We start from the raw sequence: 20,780 nt of genomic DNA on the forward strand, positions 1-20,780 counted from the left end.
GTAACTGTTCAGAAAGCGGTCTCCTTGTACACACTCCTAACTCAACCTATTTATGCTCATACAAACAGGCCTTCCTCCTCATACACTTTCTCACTTTTATGGCCTTAGTAGGCTTTTTATTCAATGATATATCTAACTGCAATGAGCACGTTTTCAGTCACATTCTGTGCTTTTTGGATACAATGAGATTGCCCTATGCCCCATGACATCAAATCATTTGAAATTGTAAAATTGGTACTCAAGCCTACAATATCCTACAATCCCTGAGTACTTTGTTTTGAGGTTTAGGATTCTCCCAAAAGTGTGTCAAACATTTGGGAATCTAATTTCAGAATATAATTCCTCACTCTAGAAGTGGCTTTGATACCTTCAGTCAGTCATTTCAGTAAAACAGTCAGTGAGTTGAATATCGTAGGCTACATTAATCAGTGACTTCATTTCCACCCCCTTTATCTCTCTGCCCCATTGATCTGCTGTTAAATTATAAAGACGACAGACAAAACATTATATAAAAAAAAAAGGATTAACAGATACGCCCATCTCTCTCCTATTGCACATCATGCAGCCGTCTACAGTGTTTGGCTTCAACACAGACACACAGAACTAGCCGTCTGCCTGACACCACCAGGAGTGGAGAGGCATATGGTGGATCAGCATACATACAGTAGAACCTTGTACTGTAGCAGGTTGTCATCTTTACTCCCATTCCCATCTTAAAGTCAAAGATAAGACATTTAACCGAAGATAGGCGTAATACTGTGTAAGGAATGTTTAGGCTCAAGATCTGTGCCAACTAACAGCAGCAACATTTCGTAAGCAGATAAGAGACCGTCTGACTTCAAACACAGAGGTTTAACAAGAGGAAAATTGATTTGAAGAACTGCATATTCTATTTAAACAGCATGTTTCCACAATAATTCAATTCCAACTTTACATGCATCGACAGCATGCAATGAGGGGAAAATAGCAATACGAATATTTCCAGCATGTTTGTGCCACAGTCTGTGCCCTCAATTCCTTCCTAACTTCTCAGACAGTGGTGGGATGAGGCTGGGAAAGGAAGGGGGGGGGGTTAAAGATAGATAAGAGATAGAGAAATTGATAGTACGAGAGAGTGAGGTTGTTACATAGAGCGTACAGGGAGGTGGAGGGGGGGTGGGCTGATGATGATGATAAAAGCTGTTAAGTATCCCAGCGCTGGATGGGGCTGCTGGATGGGGCTGCTGGATGGGGCTGCTGGATGGGGCTGCTGGATGGGGCTGCTGGATGGGGCTGCTGGATGGGGCTGCTGGATGGGGCTGCTGGATGGGGCTGCTGGATGGGGCTGCTGGATGGGGCTGCTGGATGGGGCTGCTGGATGGGGCTGCTGGATGGGGCTGCTGGATGGGGCTGCTGGATGGGGCTGCTGTGTGTCCAGCCATCTACGATGAAACAACCAGGCCAGGTCAGCAACTCTCAGCCGAGGCCTGGATTAGGGTCACTACTCTCCCACCCTCCCAGGGAGAGAGACAGAGTAAACCCTGGGGGTAATGACCGCTTCATGGCCCGACTGAGCGAGCTGCTGACTCACGGGCGGTTTGACTCATTATGGCCCCTCTGCTTCCTGTGTCCCAGTTCTAAAGCCACACTCTGCACTTCCAATGAACTTTGCCAGCCCCCTTGGTTGACTGGTGTAGCGTACAGTAGGATAGACGTAAGGATGGTCTGCTAGGAATGGGCTGGATTTTTAAGCCTATAGTCATAGAGTGCTGTGTTTCTGAAGACAGACATTGTGTCATATAAGGAGTGCAATATACCAACCACTGACCAAGCACAAAGAAAGGTAAAGATGATCAGATCTGATCATTTCATACAGTATGGCACACAATCTGATCCAAAATCATTTCCATAAATAATACATTCTCAAGACAAATACATGAAGATACAAGGGGGACAATAAATATGTATATACGATAGTTTGTAAAAAATAGAAAAGCATTTCTAGACAGCTTTCACTGTTTCAATGAGTGGATGGTAGGGATAAAGCTCACAGCATAAGAAAGCATGACTTCAATAACAGAATACTATTAGCTACGTAACACAACTCCTGTTGGTGAGTCGGCCTGCCAATCACAGAATAATATCATAGACCCGCCCTACTCTCCCCAGCCACTCGCGTAGTGCCTGGCGTACGCGGGCGTCTGTCACATGACAGGTCAGCTGACTGACACAGGGGAAGAGGGCGGGCTGCAGGGCCAGGAAGGTGGAGTCAGGGAGGAGCAGAATCTGGTTCAGCACCGTCAGAACCATGTTAGTCCATGCCTGGAATTGAGAACACAAGCAGACAGGTCAGAGGAACCAAGAGGTAACTCAGTCTCTCACACACGGACAAGCACGGAGGCATACACCAACACACGAAACAAACACACCGTCGGTCCCACCCCTACCTGTATTTGGGCCTCAGCGTCTCTGAGGGAGACGTTGTGGGAGCTGACGGTGGACGCCGAGCGCGGCCTCTTGTCCTGTCGTAGCACCTCGGGCCCCGCGCTGACCGAGTGCCTCATGGGCCCCGGGTCCACCAGCTGCTGGGGCCTCGGGGGCGGCGCGGCAGCCACCGGCGACTCTGGAACCCGCCTGTCCCCCCCGGCGGCCATCTTGGTCTCCTTCAGGAAGACGGGGGCGTGGCTATGCTGCTGCTGCTGCTTTCTCCTCTTGTACTCCAGCATCAGCTTGCTGATGGTCTTGTCGGTGGCGATGGTGTACAGTTTGTTCCCGGCACTCTCCCACCACTCCTTCCTCCGACCCCCCATCCCCCCCACTCCTCCCACCCCTTCCATCCCCCCTACCCCTCCCGCCGCCTCCCCCTTCCTCTCCCCCCTCAGGCTGCCCAGGCTGGTGCTGTAGGCCGGGCTCGAGGCCTCCTCCGAGGGGGTGTCCCCTGGGTGGCAGCGGGAGCCGTCCTCGGAGGGGGTCCCCCTCCCGGACAGCCCCCCGCTGGTGGAGGGGGTGGAGGTTTCGGAGGGGAAGAGGGGCAGGAAGAAAAGGGGATCCCCCCCTCCGCCCCCTCTGGGCAGGGGGGTCTGGTCCAGACTGCTCTCCAGGTCCAGGTGCATCTGGATGTAGCTGTTGCAGAGGTCCATGCACAGCTTGTGGAGCCTCTTGACCAGCCAGGCCCAGTCGGCGCTGCCCAGAGGGGCCACGCTCAGGGAGGGGATCTGGGCACGCCACTGGCGCTTGTCCCGCCCCCGCGGCGGGCTCACCTGGGCCGTCTCCTCGAAGATGTCCTCGTCCTCCGAGGACGCCGAGCCGGGGTGGGAGGAGTCGGAGCCGCCCTCCTCCTCCTCGTACAGTATCTTCTTCACGTGGACGGCCGTCATGTTGTCCTGCTGGCTCAGAGTGGCACACAGCAGCGCCTGGAAGAGGGAGAGGAAGAGAGGAAGAGGACAGGAGGAAGAGGACAGGAGGAAGAGAACAGGAGGGCGGGATGAGAGGACGGGTGTGAGCCAAAGTAACCGAATTCCATACTTGTCAGCGTTTTTACTGGATAAAAATCCCTTTTTTTTTTTTTTACATGAAACAGGCAGGATTTGGTCTGCACCCCCACATTCCCTCCTGTCCTGGCTACTGCCTGCCACCTACACTGCCAGCCTACCTGGAAGTATATGTTAAAGCTCATGGCGGACTGGCGGTACAGGTTGGCGGCACCACACACGCCAGACACCTTCATCAGCAGGTACTTGAGGCCTGGGCGCGTGTCAAAGTCCCGGGCGGTCCGGTATGAGTCCAGCAGCAGGTCGAAGATGATGGCCAGGTTGGTCATGGAGACGTAGCGCAGGAAGCCGGCCGGCTTGGGGTCAGAGGTCACGGGCGTGACCCTATCCTGACCCTCAGGCTGTTTGACAAACTCTTCCAGTAGGATGTCATACAGGTTCTGGAGCAGGACCTGGTGGGACAGCAGGCTCACCACGATAGTCCGGAACGGGATCCTTGTTTGGGGGAGGAAACACACACACACACACACCACAAATGCTTAGGAAGCTAACATCCTGGTTCACTTCATGTCTGACTTGATCTTCAAGGTCAACCAGAAATGGTCAACTAGACTGACGTGATGCTATGATGGAAAGCAGCTGGGTCTAGTGATGAAGAGCTGCCTGAACATAGCTGTTTTGGTGCGGACCCAGCTTGGATGGGAAGGCATCTTCAGCTGCTCAGCATGCGCTTGATTAATCAAGCTTGGTGTTCTGGGCGAGGCAAGGTGAGACCATCTCCTTTGGGCAGGGACCCAGGTCTGCCTCCATTTACTGCAGGACCATTCAATCAGATCTGTACAGCTCAGAGTGCCGAGTACAGCACTATATATATAGATATAAACCTACAAATGCGGGTCCACCACACTTTGAGCTTAATGTGCCATCAAGTTCTACAAGCAATCTTTAATCTAACACACATCTTTGCGCGTGGATGAGCAGCGTAATATTAGACATTCTGGGAACAGTACTAAAGACGGCTTGTTTCTCACTGACAGACACCATTGTGGTTCTAATCCTGAAGAGACTGATCAAAGGACAGTATATTATAGTCCAGAAAAGTAAGGCTCTTTTGTCATTTACAGAAACATTGTTAGAGAATATCAATCCTGATTATCCCAAGGACCATCTGCTACCATCTGCTGTTTATGTGTGTATGTCTGTGTGTGTGTGTGTGTTGGGGCGGACCAGGCCTGTCGTAGGGTGACATGTGGCACTGACATACAGGTGGGTACAGATGTTTTGTAAAAATGAATAACAGAAAATATGATGTCATTTTTATACTCTTACCCAATTTTCCTGATGCATGTGAAAGAAGAAAACAAACCGAAGGGAGAGAGACAGAGTGGAAGAAGATCAGGGGAACTTCATTCTTGCTTTGCATAACATTCCTTAAATATACACCCAGGGGAAAAGAGACAGAAAAACAGAGAGAGATAGAAAGAGAAAAACAGAGAGAGATAGAAAGAGAAAGAGAGAGAGAGAGATAGAGATAGAGAGACTGAGAGAGAGACAGTGAAATCCTTGCCAACCTTTTCTGAGTGTGACCATTGGACTGCTGGTCCGAAGGCAGCTCGATGATGAGCACGCAGGACTGAGCGTGCTCAAAGCCCTCCTTGTTGTTGGGGGTCTTGGGGGAGCACTGAGTGTCGAGCATGAAGACCTTGGAGAGGAGTGAACAACACTGGGTCATAGTTTTGCTCCTCTGGTAACTTAAGAGGCGGTAGTACAGTAGTACGTAGTGTTAAGCAGCAGTGTGTAGTGTGCAGTGGTGTGTAGTGCGTAGTGTGTAGTGCATATTGCACAGTGCGTAGTGCGCAGTGTGCAGTGTGTAGTGCGGACCTGCTGGGCCATGGCTCTGATCCTCCAGTACTCTGCCTCCGCAGCGGGGGAGTGGGAAGGAGCTGCCAACTTCACCTCACACGCGTCCCCAGAGAAACTGTCTGAACCACTACGGAAGCATGCGAGCAGGTTCTGCAAGGACACACACGGACACACGGGGACACACGGACACACGGGGACACACACACGATAACGTGGGTAGGCTGATGCACTCACACAAAGTTCCTTTCACAGAACCGTTTTCAACGGGACAGTGAAAGACTTTGACATGGAATTGGTCGTTTCTATAAGTGGATGAGTCTGACCTCATCTCTAAAAGGATCACTGAGAAATTCACAATGCGTGACGCGCACTTGAACTGCAAGATGACTATCCAATAACAACTATTACATAACACCCCCGCGGAGATCAGTCGTTAATATGACTGAAGAACATCCAGCGTGTGCAAAGATTAAAACTCCACATCAACAATAGCACTGGTAGTTACCACAGATAACACCCGCAGCGTATTCTCCTCCACTCGAGAGGTTTGGTAATCCCCCGTTAGGTCAAACGCTGCGTTCCGAGCATGTAAAGCTCCCCTCTATGTCAATGAACATATGCATGTTCCCATGTTGAACGCTGCACTTCAGTCCCCCCCCCCCCCTTCTCAGCTTTGTAGAGAGAGAAAAAAAAAAAGAAAAAAAAAAAGAGGCTAGCACACGCTAAGCTGTAAAGAAGATTATATCTGTGAGATATTAAAGCACAACTGTGCCAGAGGTCCACACCACACGTGGTGACACAAGCGCTCACAGACGTCACATAACCGCAGCATATGGACCACCGCTGGCCGGGGCAATGCATACGGCTACACCGTGACACGAAGGCGCGTTTTATACGTACACAAATCCATACTTCTGCTGTGTTTAAATCAATGGTTGTTATTGTTATGTATGTCGATGCTGGAGCTTAATGGATCATCTCATGAAAGTATTAGAGTAACCAGCACAGCAGGGTTTTGACATCAGGTTTCTCCCGTACTGTAGGCCCAAACAAGCGTGGATTACTACATTACAAAGCAACATTAACTGACCGATGTGACCTCAGAAAAGTAGGGTGGCACAGTGTGTGTGTCTGCTTATATTTACCTTGACAGGCTCCAAAGTGGCAGAGAAGGCGTCTTGAAGAGCACAGCATGCCAGCCTCCACATCTCCTCAGTGAAGACAGGCCCGACAGTAACCAACACATACCTGACACACACACACACACACACACACAGTCACATGGAATCAGTCTGAAAGGTCGCTCAGACAACAGCTGTGTGGATGCATCCGTGTGTGTGTGTGTGTGTTTCACCTGATGCAGGAGCAGCCTACTCTGGAGATGGCTTCAGCAGGCTCAGCCACGCAGGCGACCAGCAGCTTGAACAGATCCTTCAGCATCAGGTTGATCAGGTTCTCATAGCCAATATCTGGAGTGGTTATAGGCACACATTTGAAGTGATGAGGGCTGGCGCGGCACACGTCCTATCCGGTTGTAAGGTGTGACGTTGCGTGGACGCTGTACCTGTGTGAATGAAGCTGTTGACATGCTCCACGACCAGCTCGCAGCACAGACCGATGGCGTGCTTGAAGTTAGCCGCCGCCACGTCCCAGTAGGAGTGGTCTCCATGGCTACGTTGGAGCCACAGTGCCATTACTGGGAGGAGCAGCTGGATGACAGAGAAAATGGCAAAACCGGGCCCTGGAGAGGAAGTGAAAGACCAGTCACAGTCGGATGTTAAATTACCAGCCCTTCACCGCTGGTTTCTCAGGATGGTATCGACAGTGTGCATCTCCGTCTCCCTGTCTGTCTCTGCCTGTCTGTCTGTCTCTGTCTGTCTCTGCCTGTCTGTCTCTGCCTGTCTGTCTCTGCCTGTCTGTCTCTGCCTGTCTGTCTCTCCCTGTCTGTCTCGGCCTGCCTGTCTCTGCCTGTCTGTCTCTGCCTGTCTGTCTCTGCCTGTCTGTCTCTGCCTGTCTGTCTCTGCCTGTCTGTCTCTGCCTGGTTGTCTCTCCCTGTCTGTCTCTGCCTGTCTGACCTGGTATGTGTGTGACCTCTCGCAGGAGGGTGAAGAGCAGGTCCAGGGTGGGGGGCTGGTGCTGGCGGGGGCACGTGGACACGGCTGCAGTCAGCTGCTCCAGCAGCAGGATCCACACCTGCATCAGACCTGGGGAGGCAGGGAGGGAGAACAGCTGCTTAGGAAGGAGAGGAGGAGTGGAGAGAGGAGAGACGAGGAGAGGAGAGAGGAGTAGAGATGAGGAGGAGGAGAGGTGAGAGGAGGAGAGGTGAGGAGAGGAAAGAGGAGGAGAGGTGAGGAGGAGAGGTGATGAGAGGAAAGAGGAGGAGAGGTGAGGAGAGGAGGAGAGGTGAGGAGAGGTGAGGAGAGAGGAGGAGAGGTGAGGAGAGGAGGAGAGGAGAGAGGAGGGGTGAGGAGAGGAGAGAGGAGGAGAGGTGAGGAGAGAGGAGGAGAGGTGAGGAGAGAGGAGAGGAGGTGAGGAGAGGAGAGGAGGAGAGAGGAAGAGAAGTGAGGAGAGGAGGTGAGGAGAGGAGAAGAAAGAACAGAAGGGAAACATCAGCCTGTCACCTGTGTCGTCATCAAACTCAGCCAGGACACAGTCCATGCCATCCTCACTGCTCACCGACCTCTCCTGACCTCTCAGTGGTAGACTGGCCAGCCGTGCCCCCAGGAACACAGGCTTGCAAGGCATCTTGTAGATGTTGGCCAGCAGCTATGAATCAGAATGTATTTTCTAACTCAAAGGGTTCACTTAAAGCCACATCAAGGTATGTGTACTTGCAATGGTCATTCTTATATTTACAGATATCTGGTCTATTTGAATTCAGTCTGAAAAGAAGGAGTCATTTTAGTGTGGCACCTGTAAGAAACTGATGTGATGGACTTGAGGACAATGGTTCCTACCTGCGAACACTTCCTTAGGTAGTCCAGTGCAGGCAGGCAAAGGTCAGTGGAGCTGTGTGTGGAGGCATTGATACAGTCTCCTATCTCCTTATAGTCCACTTCTCCTGGGGGAACAGACACAGTCTTATACACACACACACACAAACCACACAAACACACAAAATATGGACTTGAAAGATACCTTTCAGTACCTGACTCACCTAAGCCTTTGACAAACTTCATAAGGCACATAATGTAGTCTGTGGCTGCATTGGCAAACACCTGGATGTTGTCTGTGTTGATGAAGGCTTCAAACACATCAAACACCGGTGCCTGGGACTTCCCTGGTTTACACACACACACACACACACACACACACACACACACACACACACACACACACACACACACACACACACACACACACACACACACACACACCACACACCACACACCACACACACACACAAAGTAGAGGGTCAGATCCTGAAACGGCCAGGGGGGATATGTAGTCCTTACAGCTAGTCCCTACGGAGTCTTTTGTCTATTGATGTTTAGTGAGTATTACTTTATACTAACCCATGGAGTATTCTCCTATCAGATAGTCTTTGGTGTCAGTCTTGTTGCCATGGACGGTTCGGAGCGCGCTAAAGAGAGGCCTCCATCCAGACAGGATCAGAGGGGAACACATCTCCACCACCTCCCCGATGGACGTCACCACCTGGGCAACACAAACACACACAACACAAATATGTCCATATCTGTCTTTGTCAATGTTGAAGTGTGTATGTGTGTATATGTGTGTGTGTGTACACGTGTGTGTGTACACGTGTGTGTGTTGCTGACCTGGTCCTGCACATCCTCATCACACAGCTCCAGCTGCATGATGTGCTCAAAGGGGCGGAACAGCGCCTCGTTGAAGTGAAAGTGCGGAAGCTCCGCCCAGCTGGTCAGGACCTCGGTCAGGACGTCGTGAATGAAGGACACGGCCTTCTGGGAAACGTGACGTTCCTTGTGGCATGCAGCCTGGGGCAACCGGACAGATGGGAGAGAGAAGAAGATGTTATCGTTCACGATCAGGTTTCAAGGACAATGAGTTTCCTGTGTGTGTGTGTGTGTTTGTGAGACATTGAGCTTGAGAATTCCCACATGAGGAGAACTGCAGTTCCTTACCTCCACCAGGTGTGGCGCCACCACGCTCCAGGCCCTCATCATGTGCAGGAGAGGTCTACTGTTGTTCCTGACGATGCGCAGCATGGCCTCCCCCAGGCGGAACAGGTGCAGGGCGCTCTGTCTGTCCAGGGTGGACCTGGCCTCGCCTGCAGCAAGACAGGCAGGAAAACAGTCAGGCCGTCGGACACACACAGACAAACTGAAACCACTGACAGCATTAGTGAGAGTCGTCACTACGTTTCTGCTGTTAAACGCAGAACATGGATGCAGTTGTGGTACCTGGCATGGCCAGAGAGTAGTCTCCTGTTTCTGTGACCATGTAGAAGAGCTGCGACTGGGACGCTCTCCTCAGCTGGTGGAGGAAACCCACCAGGGCCACCAGGTTCAGCTTGGTGGCAGCTTCCTCAAATAGCCTGCGCACACACACAGTCATTAGGGCACAACATCCTCCTACTTACATTTACATTTAGTCATTTAGCAGACGCTCTTATCCAGAGCGACTTACAGTAAGTACAGGGACATTCCCCCGAGGCAAGTAGGGTGAAGTGCCTTGCCCAAGGACACAACGTCATTTTGCAGAGCCGGGAATCGAACCGGTAACCTTCAGATTACTAGCCCGACTCCCTAACCGCTCAGCCACCTGACTCCCTACTTGTAAGTCTATGAGCCAAATTGTATGAGCAAAGAGTACTTTGGGGGGATGGGACTACTTTTTAAAGAATTAAAGAAAAGTTTTGATCAGTTTCTAATCTGACTCTATCCAGCAATAAAAATGTTGATAAAAAAATAGAAATGTTGAGTTCATCACTAGCTAATTACACAGCTACAGCCAGTAATGCATTAGTGCTTTGGTGGTCCTACATTTGGCCTCCAGAACATCTGTCATATAAAATAGGTTTTATTCTTTCTTCTAAAAGCAGCACAGAGGTTATGTAAGCCCAGCAGGCCAGGCCAGGGAAGGCCAAGCCAGGCCAGGGCTTAGTCAGAATGGACTGTGCTGCCGTTTCTGAATATCTGGCCAAAGCCCCATCACTAGGACAAACATGTGACTGATTCTTGATCTAGAATCGTCAAGAAGAGCCACGGCTGGCTTTCAACTATCTTAGCCCATCAATGTCATACCACTCCCCTCGTACTTCTTTGCATTATAGGAGATATGGTGTGAATGCTTTAGTTATTAAAAAAGTCAACAAAAAGAAAATTTTGTAGATTGTATTTGAGTAAAGAACAGCTTTTCACTACCAAACACCATGTATCATTGTAAGAAAATATTCAAAAGACAGAATTAAATTATTACATTGACATGATTCGGTACTGGTATTGGTACGACACATGCAGGACGTACAATCTGGTCAAAGCAAATTGTACAGTAATATACCGCCCCCTGGTGGTGACATACTCAAAACACAAATCCACAATACTAGACTACAACTCCATCAACAAAGTCAGAGGATTTATATTGCCAATGAAACATGATGTCGACGTTATAAAAGTCAACACTCCCATAGTGTCTTACATACTGTAATCTGCACTCTAGAGCACCACACAGAGTGAGATACTCCTCAGTGCCCTACAAAGTGTGCACTCCTTAGTGCCCTACAAAGTGTGCACTCCTTAGTGTCCTACAAAGTGTGCACTCCTTAGTGCCCTACAAAGTGTGCACTCCTTAGTGTCCTACAAAGTGTGCACTCCTTAGTGTCCTACAAAGTGTGCACTCCTTAGTGTCCTACAAAGTGTGCACTCCTTAGTGTCCTACCGGTCAGCCTGAGTGGACAGGGAACAGACAGCCTTGGCAGCGCTGGTGCCGGTCATCAGGCTCCCGCTGCGCGCGTCCAGACCTTTCCCCCTGCCGCTCTCTCTCAACAGCTCCTGGATGGAGAGGGGCTGGATGACGGGCTGGCTCAGGCCCAGCTCTGTTGCCTCCCCACAGGCTTCGCCACTCAACTCCAGCCCCAGGTCTACGGCCTGCTGGGCCTGGGTGATGGTCATGGTGGGCTGGGAGGAGCCGTCACTGAAGTGGGTGTGTTCTAGGGAGCTGACATACTCGCTCACCCTGAGACAGACAGAGAGAAAGGGATCAATAAAAGAGAAAAGAGGAATTAATAAATGGTCAATAATGCTGTCCTGCCCTGTCCTGCCGTGCTCTGCCCTGCCCTCTGGGGGTGTACCTGAAGATGTGAGGCCAGCAGTCCTGGTTGTGGCTCCCCATCTCCAGGCCCACGTTGAGGATGGCGTCCATGCAGAGAACATGAGCCGTGTGCAGGCGGACACCCTGAGGGCGGCTCATCTGCTCCAGGCGCTGCTTGACTGGGAACACACACAGACACACGTTTCAAGTTTTTATTGAAAGGTCAGACTGGGCACTGAAATTCTTGGGACAAGACAACGAAAGGCAACCTGGCATAACATATAACATATACAAGTACTCACACACATAGTGAGCTGGGTGTGAGAGAGAAAGAAAACAAGAGAGAGAGAGAGAGGTATGGAGGGAGGGTGTTTACTATTGGTACCTTGTGTGATGGCATCTCCTGACTCGCCCCCCTCCCTCTCCTCCCTCTCCTCCTGCACACAGGACGCCGCGGCCATCTGGGCCAGAGCCGAGGCACAGTTGGCAGCCACACCTGAGGAACACACACACACACATACACGTCGTTTTCACCCTCATTTACTCATGAATACATGTGACGGTAGAGGAGTACAGCTGTGTTGAGAAGAGGCACAGCTGTGTTGGGTAAACGACCGGTGATGTTAACACCTGGACCCGGACCAAAGCTCACAGTCGCCGTCAGGCTGTGCTGGGCTGTGCTGGGCTGTGCTGTGCTGTGCGGCTCTCACCCAGAGCGCAGCTCAGAGCGGCGGCCTTGCGCAGGCCGTCCAGGCTGAGGCAGATGGTGTCTCTCTCCCGCTGGCTCTGCTCCTTCACCCCCTCCGCTCCCAGGATGAAGGCCAGCCCCTTGGTGCTGCCTGCCATGCGCCCCGTCAGTGGCGTGGACAGAGTGTCCATCAGGTTCTTCCACACGCCAGTCAAGATGTAGCGGGAAAACACCTTGCCTGGAATGGACACACACACATACACACACACGTACATATACACATGGGACAGCCAGACATTCAGAGTAAGGATTTTGACCACAGTATGTATGGAATTCTCTCAACCCCCCTTAATAGATTCACATGACATTTAAATGTAGTCATTTAGCAGACGCTCTTATCCAGAGCGACTTACAGTAAGTACAGGGACATACCCCCGAGGCAAGTAGGGCAGAGAGTGAATGTACAGTGCAGGACTTGGCCAGAACAGGTCTATGAGGGCTGGCTGGGGTGGTGTTTACACACCTCCCCCCCAGTCAGAGCCCAGAGGTTTACAACAGAATGCAAGCCAACATACATCCTCTGTTTGCTCCCAGCCACTCCTAATATCAGCACACAGGGTCACCTCATTATTACATCAGGGTCCTCCCTGCTGTAGGTCTGGGTAGCCGTAATTATCTTACAAAATGATTATCGGTAATACGACCCACATGCCTCTGTTCCTGCTTGGTCCATCCCTCCCTAGCAGCCTGGCTGTCGCTCTGGCTCCCTGACAGATGAGGGAACGGTTGCCTGGGTAACCGGGCAGGGTGGCTTTGTTCTCAGTGATGGTAGTAAAGAGAGAGAGTGAGAGAGCAGGTTCTGCTGGGACTCTAGCTCCCTCCCTTCCCTCCCCTCCCCCCCCCCCCTCCCTTAAAGCAGAGCTGATGACGGCATCCCTCACTCCGTCCCTCACCCAGTCCCTCATCCATCCATCATTCTCTCCCTCTCCTGATACCACACAGAGAACAGGATCCTTTGTTCTCTTTATAGAATGGAACAGAACCCACATATGTTGCTGCCCCACCAGTCAAGCCTGTACCTGCCATGATGGAGTCGCTGCCTGCCCTGTCGCAGCTGAAGGGAGACTGGGAGGAAGCCTTCCGGATCAGCTGCCCTCCAATGGCACTGCTGCCCAGACCATCAATGTCTGAGCAAACACAAATACATTTGAATATCGACAGGTATTCCATGAAATTATATACAATTGACCTTCACCTTTAGAACAATCAGAGACAGGTGTGTGTGTGTGTACCTGTGAGCATGGTGATGAGGGGCAGGCTGTGGTCCTCTGGAGCGCCCCAGTAGCCGGCCTCCCCCAGCAGGTTCCGGTCCAGTACCTGGTTGTAGAGCTCCTCTATCCAGGCCTGGGACAGGACCACCAGGACCCCGCTGCTCTGGATCAGACGCACAAACTCCTTCTGCAGGGAGGCAGGAGGCAGGAGGCTCACACTGGGAGCCGGCAAAGACCGAGCTCTTCCAGTGCTCTCCGCAGAATGGAGTCTGCATGGCCCAAAAGTACTCAACCCCCCCCCCCCCCACCCTCCCCTCTTTACCTCCACCCTCCTCTTCCACCCTCCTCTTCCACCCTCCTCTTCCACCCTCCTCTTCCACCCTCCTCTTCCACCCTCCTCTTCCACCCCCCTCTTCCACCCTCCTCTTCCACCCCCCTCTTCCACCCTCCTCTTCCACCCCCCTCACAGCAGCCCCGCCCCGCTCACCAGGCTGACCAGGGCTGGCATGGTTCTCCTGCGGTAGTAGTCGCAGCAGCAGAGCTTGAGGTTGAGCAGCAGAGCGTAGTAGGAGACCAGGTAGAGGCCGTCGGCGTTCATCAGGGCCTGGCAGCTCAGGCTCTCCCCGCCCTCCAAGCCTGGCGAGTGGATGCCCCCTGGAGAGAGGTGGGGCGCAGAGGAGCAGAGAAGACACCATGGAACCTAGACTGAAAAGACCACCACTCAGCAGTACACGTCAATCATGATTGGCGTCTGTCTGAGACACACACAAAAACTACACTGGATCCATTTTGCTCACTTAAGTGTCCGATGGCCACATTGTCAGCTAAAGGAATCCAATTAAAAAAAGATCTGTGTTGTGATAGATGTAGACAACATTGCTACCGAGCAGGATGAGACCATTGATCCTGTGGGCCGTGTGAAACTAAAGCACACCCACAGCATTGTTCTCCCAGTCCTGCAGTGTTGACCGTGTCTACCTAAAGTAAACACACTGGGTTTGTTTAATATAAACTACTGGGCCACACCCTTAAGGCAGGAGTTACTGTACAGTTTACAGAGGATGTCTCACCAGCCTGCAAACCAGAGCAGAAGGTGGAGGAGAAGTTCTGGAGGGAAGTGTCCACGTCAGTGGTGCTGCCCATGCCAAGCAGGCGTGGCAGCAGGGCCACCAGGGATTGGACGAACAGACGAGAACTCTGCTGGTCCGCTTCCTGGTTTCTCAGCAGCTAGAGTAGAGGAAAACAGAGATAAGTCTATCTGCTGTAGAAATCTACCACAAGGTCGAAACTTTTACTGGTACAGGTTTGCCACATCATTTTACTGTTGAGCTGTCTTGCAATCAGAGGAATCTCATGATAGAAGAGTATCTAGGGTTAGAGAGGGGTTGGGTTGGACTGGTTTGAGGGGTCCGAGGATAGAGTCACTTCTTACCTTGAGAGACAGGGCAGCGGTCCGGAGGGAGCGGTGTCCGGGGCAGTCCCGTGGCGTCTGTTCCTCCTCCGCCAGAGAGCAGTTGTCCGAGCCCATGTCCGACACGTCAGACCTTCCGGAATCCTTCTCCGCCGCCATGGAGTACTGGTCACACGAGTCGAACTCCGTCCGTGACAGCTCCTGCTCGTCCACGCTGAAGTTGCTCTCGCTGTAGCGCGAGCCGTGGGACCGGGCCCTCGACTCCACCGACAGGAAGTTGGTGATGTCTGGGTAGACAAGGGCGTGGCTTCGCTGGACCACGTCTGGCGGTGCCCCCACTCCTGGCTCCACCCCCGGCTCTCTGGTACAGGCCGGCAGGTCAGGGTCGGTCTCCTGACTGCAGGAAGAGGGCGAGGGCAGACGTGGCTCCTCCTTGCACTCCTCCGGAGTGGTCTGACCCAACTCCCCCTCCAGAGTGGTCTGGCCCGTCTCTGTGGTAACGCTGATGCTGATGTCGGGGCTGCGTTCAGGGGCGGGGGCCTCCCACGGAGCGTGCTCAGAAGACAGGACGCGGCGCTGCCACTGGAAGTCGGCCTCGTTGATCTCCATAGACTCCCGCGTCGACTCCGCCCCTTCCTTTAGGTCATCCAATCGGCGCAGCAGCAGGCGGGCCTGTTCGGACTGCAGGCCCCGCCCATGAGACAGCTCGTCCAGAGCTCCGAGCAGGGCGCATGCACAGGACACGGACGAGTAGCACGCCTCGATGCCCCCCTTCATACACGCCTCCGTCATGCCATCCATTACCCTGAGAATAACACGGGATTATAGACGATAAACACAGACATATCACAGACATAAGTATCGATGTCTGTTGCAACAGTCTGGGTTCTCTAGCAGTGCGGCTCACAGTTTGAGCAGATCCAGGTGGGACTTCCTCTTGGAGAAGGAGCGCTTCCTGGTCTCCGGCTCAGTGACATAGGGACCTGCCAGGTCAAACAGGCGCTGGGGACTGCCTAGGATCTACACACACACACACAGGTGGGTCATTTTCAAATGAACAAGAAGCAGTGAAACGAAACGTTGATGAACAGATCAATTCGAAATGTTATCAATGAAAACAAAGCGCGTGAACAAAAACAACTGGGGTGTGAGATGGGAGAGAGGTGGAGGGAGTGACGAAGAAGAGGGAACGCGTGTGTGTGACCCCGACCTCCTTCATGATGCGTATGGCCTCCACGCGGTGCTGGGGCGGGGGGTAGAGCAGGATGCGGTGGTACACAGACTGCAGCACAGGCTTCATGGACTCCACACAGCCCACCAAGCGAACCAGCTCCGCTGCAATGTAGCAGATGGTGCGCACTACCGGGGCGATCCTGGCGGGGGCGCTGGAGGAGCAGCCTGACCCCCGGCCCTGGTCAGACACCCCACCCTGGGAGAGTTCCACCTCCCCGAGACCCCCGGAGCTGTACCCCCCTGCCACTCCTCCTGCACCTCCCCCTCCAGTGTGGGCGGAGGTTATGGTTTTGTCATTGACTGGATTTCCCAGCAGCACCACCAGGGATGGACATAGCTGTTTCCTGGGAAAGTAAATAGATAAAACACAAACTAGCTAACCACCTAGACAGTGACCTGAGGTCAGAGGATACACACTGGATATATACACAGGATGTGACATCACTGGGGCCTTACCAGATGAGGTCGGTGAAGCCCCTGTACAGATGCATTGTGGGAGGACAGCTGGAGAGCATCGAGAGGATACACTCCAGGAAGAGAAGCTGCAGCAGTTGGTTCTCACTGAGAAACGATCAAATAAAACAATACAACTTTATTGGTCATTCCTGCTGCCTCAGTAGGCAAGCCATTGTGCAAGAATGTAATACACACACACACACACACAACAAACACAATCATTTTTCCTCACAAACCAGTCATACACACACACACAAACCGTACCTGTCAACGCCCTCTACCTTCTCACAGAAGACAGTCATCACAGTCACCACGTCCTCACACAGAGACTGGGTGGTAGGAGACACATCTGGAGAAAACAAAGACACACACTGCTTTCAAGTTCATGAACACAAAGCAATAGTGTCCTTCATTGGCATGTATGGGGTTGTGAACTTGCAGTTGAAGCATGGATTCAACCCAGCAGTAAAGTACCTCTGCGCTGAAGAGGGGGCACCGAGATCTCCTCTCCATCCACTCCCTGCAGACGGAGGAGCGTTAATGCACAGAAATAATATCTCTAACCGAGAGACTGTGATCAGTGAGTGTGTGAGGGGTCAGGGGTCACCGACCTCCTGTCTGTGTCGGAGCTGTAGGGTGAGATCTCCCAGGATCTGGCCGAGGGTGGCTCTCACCGCTGTGTTGATGCTACGCTGGTGACAGCTGGACATGTAGGTCTCGATACACACCTGGGACACACACACGCACCGGATGAAAAACATGATTTGAAGTACAAATGGACCCATGTCTGACAAAGCCACTCCCTCCTGGAGAGTGAGGTTTCCATGGCGTCAGATGTTGCCATGGTGATAAGACAGGGGTGGGGTGGGGAGGGGGGGGGGGGTGAGTGTGTGTGTGAGTGTTTTCCCCTCTCCTGGCTCTAAGGTAACAGTAGAGTCAGACACAGGTCTCTTCTCTGAAAGGTTACGGGGAATTTTGCGTGAGCTCTCTCTCCTACCCTGAGTCACCACGGAGGGGGGTCAGTGAGAAAGGGGACACACACGTCAGCAAAGAATCAAGCGCATCAACCCCTATCTGTTCAGGGGGGGGGGGGTGTCATGGACCTAAATTAGACCAGTGACAGGATTCTGTCAAAACAACAGCGTGGCTTAAAGCAAAGGCCTTCTTGCAAATGGCTTCTACAACTCTGTCTCCAAAGCCCTCCAGAATGAAAGGAGAAACTGACTGACAAAAAGGAGGTTCTATAAACCTAGTGATGGGGATAGCTTGTTTTTATCCCCAGGTCTTCCCCGTCAGGTCGATGAAACATGCATTACAAGTCTATAGTGCTTAGACCCGTTATTGATGAGGGCTTGTGGATTGTTACTGTGAGACTCCTGGAGTTACGACGTTTTGCAAACTGCCCACACAGACAGATGGAAGCAGAAACACACACACACACACACACAACAAGACATACACCTACTGTAAACACACACAAATACACACAGAACCAGACACACACTAACAGCAGATGGAGGGTCCTGAGGGGAGCAGATCCATTAACACGTCATGAAAAGGTTTTATGAGCTGTTAATGGACAACCAGTAGCTTGGCCTCAGTGGGCTGAATAACAACAGGTATACACACCCACACGGACACACCTCCACAGCAAATCTATCTGTTAGAGTGCAGACTGTCAAAAGAGTGAAATACTGTAAGTTCAACCTGTGCATTGCCTTTGCGGATTAAACAGTTCAGCTGTATATGTTTCAAGAGATGAATAGATGAGAGGCAAGTGGACCACCTTTTCCTCACGCAACATGCTAAAGACATATTGGCCATGGAGTGGATTGATCATCTACACACATTAATAATGTATTCGACTCATGACTAATGTCATGACATCATGGGCAGCAAGAGAACACTCACTCATGCGCACACACACACACACGCGAGGACTGCAGCCTCCACATAGATGTATCTCATTATGGCTTGTCCAGTAGCTAGCCGTGGGCGGGGTATAGAATTGTACTGAGACAGTGTTTAGTGCTATATAATATCAAGAGTCAGCCTTGATCAGGTGACGCACACAGACACATACACACACACTTACGTCAGCTATCCTGAGGATGGAGTCACCGTTGATTTCAAAGGTGGAGGAGTAGGTGATGCATAACAGGACCTTCCGGGAAGACAGACACACATACTCTTGTCACATTTAGGATTCAAACCGCCATCCTCCCACATCGACCTGACATTGAACTGCAACGCTAAATATCAATCACTCAAAGTCTGGGAGAGATTGATGGTCTTATCACAGGCAGGGCTATGATCATACGAGCGCTGTTCCAAACAACCCTGGCTTCATCTCACCTTCATCACCTCCACCTGAAGGTCTTCGTGGAGGGAGGGGGTCACTCTGACCGCCTCTAACATCTGACTCAGCATCTGACACTCACGCACCTCCACCCCCACCCCCACAAAACGGTCGTCACACAGGATCTTCTACAGGAAGGAGAAAAAGAGAGCAAGAGAGAGAGAGAAAGAGAGAGAGAGGCGGATGTATTTATACAGACACCTGCATGCATTTCTAAGCACAATGCCTATATTGTAGTAGCGCCAGGATCTCTAGTGGTCAGAGTTGTACCTGCATCCCAGAGAGGGCAGTCTGGGCCAGCTTGGTGCTTTTGGACTCCAGAGCCATCTGAAGAGGCAGAAGGCATCGCTCCCTGCAGCACACACACATACACACAGTGAGTCCCTATGCTGACTGGTCGATTAAGAATCGGAGGCACCTGACCCTCGAGGAACAGAACTTTGACTTGAATGAATTCCGTGTTGTGTGGGGTGCATGTGTTGCTGGCATGCTGCATGCGGGCTTAGGGACACCTCATCAGAACCAGTCACACGTGTTTAATCAAATCCAAATTGATTTGTATAGTTTTTAAACAGTCATCTCTGTCTTAGCCTGCTAGAACTTTGTACCCAGTTTTGTGTCTTCTTCTTTTCTACTGTCTTCTAGTGAGTCAAAGGCAGTAGGCTACCCACTGTGTAGTTACACTAGAGATATTATGTAACCATGGTTCGTGACACAGATCACAGAAACCATCATGCTTCTATGGAGAGCTCTCTTTGACATGTCTTATTAGTGTTACTGGACGTTTACTCCATGTACACAATGGGCTGCAGCTGGGCAGCGCATCACAGCTATTTGTATACCTATCACTGAATATACACGACTATTTCATCATCGTTTGGTACCTATGACGAGTGAAATGTGTGTTGTGCAGGTTAGGAAATTGACAACTGACGGAGACTCATGCTTACCTCAGCTGAGATGGTGGGATTTTGAAAGATCCATTTTGAGCCTTTAGGGTTTCTGTAGAATTCCAAAGAGAATTATGTTGCATCAAAATATTTAGAGATGGAACATTTTGTAGGTACGGTTTTTATTTGCTCTGACTACAAGTCACAGGTGAAATCAAAACCTCACAGCATACAGGCTACTCAACACGCACTTACCACAAGCGACTACGCACGCATCACGGATCGCTTTATTTTTGTGTCCAGATGCGTCTTTCTGTAGCTTCCGCAGTATTTCCTCCATTCTGAAGTCACAATATACAGTGCAAAATAGCTAACCGCGATGGTACAGTTTACAGGTGCAGCATCCCCGTAGCCCAAAGATGATTCACCGCCAGGCCAGTGATGCAAAGCGAGCGTCAAATCCGAGGTGCGGCGAAGAGGAAGTGAACAAATGATAAGCTGCTATGTGTCAGTCCATGAATTCGAAATGTTAGACCAAAATGAAAACAATGTACGACCTTATTTTTTCCCCCACAGAATGCTTGGATTCGTTGTTTATATATCACCCTTCTCTACGGGTCTTCATTTAAGTCAAAATATAGACCGATTCATATACCATTCGCGGTGAATATCCAGAACTTTGAAAAACATGGACGTAGATCTTTCAGAAAAAGACTGGACTGGGTCGCATTGAGATATGAGTGTAACATTAATAATGCAACAATATAACTCATTTTAACTAATTAAATATTCAATTAAATACACCAAGTGGCCGTTCAGATGTAAAAAATTACAAAGGTCATGAACATTTAGGGCAGCTAGATCAGCTAAACAGGGACATTGCCATTCGTAAATCTGTTTCG

The 20,780-nt window shown here is 51.2% G+C and overlaps 1 protein-coding gene across 1 annotated transcript; it reads right to left on the reverse strand.

The window, feature by feature from the left end:
- Window positions 1–1,329: 1,329 nt before the first annotated feature.
- Window positions 1,330–20,218, reverse strand: arfgef3 (ARFGEF family member 3). The gene is made up of 35 exons (XM_067236515.1): window positions 20,134–20,218; window positions 19,939–19,990; window positions 19,259–19,340; window positions 18,985–19,116; window positions 18,725–18,793; window positions 17,241–17,357; window positions 16,894–17,000; window positions 16,630–16,734; window positions 16,151–16,517; window positions 15,848–15,960; window positions 14,962–15,745; window positions 14,612–14,756; window positions 14,017–14,183; window positions 13,551–13,716; window positions 13,338–13,445; window positions 12,281–12,496; window positions 11,956–12,066; window positions 11,611–11,749; window positions 11,199–11,495; window positions 9,722–9,855; window positions 9,443–9,588; window positions 9,116–9,295; window positions 8,849–8,990; window positions 8,491–8,613; window positions 8,291–8,394; window positions 7,955–8,099; window positions 7,409–7,537; window positions 6,898–7,074; window positions 6,688–6,802; window positions 6,479–6,581; window positions 5,352–5,483; window positions 5,042–5,172; window positions 3,632–3,965; window positions 2,427–3,392; window positions 1,330–2,301 (listed from the first exon to the last, which is right to left on the reverse strand). The coding sequence occupies exons 1-35, from the start codon at window positions 20,216–20,218 to the stop codon at window positions 2,110–2,112; spliced, it is 6,615 nt and encodes a 2,204-aa protein (XP_067092616.1). The 3' UTR covers window positions 1,330–2,109.
- Window positions 20,219–20,780: the final 562 nt, after the last annotated feature.

The sequence above is a fragment of the Osmerus mordax genome, chromosome 5, assembly GCF_038355195.1.
Source record: "Osmerus mordax isolate fOsmMor3 chromosome 5, fOsmMor3.pri, whole genome shotgun sequence".
NCBI lineage: Eukaryota > Metazoa > Chordata > Actinopteri > Osmeriformes > Osmeridae > Osmerus > Osmerus mordax.

Coding starts and splice junctions, on each gene's coding strand:
- arfgef3 (XM_067236515.1), bottom strand. CDS start 20,218: ATGGAGGAAATACTGCGGAAGCTACAGAAAGACGCATCTGGACACAAA. Junction 9,856..11,198: donor CTGTCCACTCAGGCTGACCG/GTAGGACACTAA, acceptor GTGTGTGCGCAG/GCTATTTGAGGAAGCTGCCA. Junction 6,803..6,897: donor CAACAGCTTCATTCACACAG/GTACAGCGTCCA, acceptor TAACCACTCCAG/ATATTGGCTATGAGAACCTG.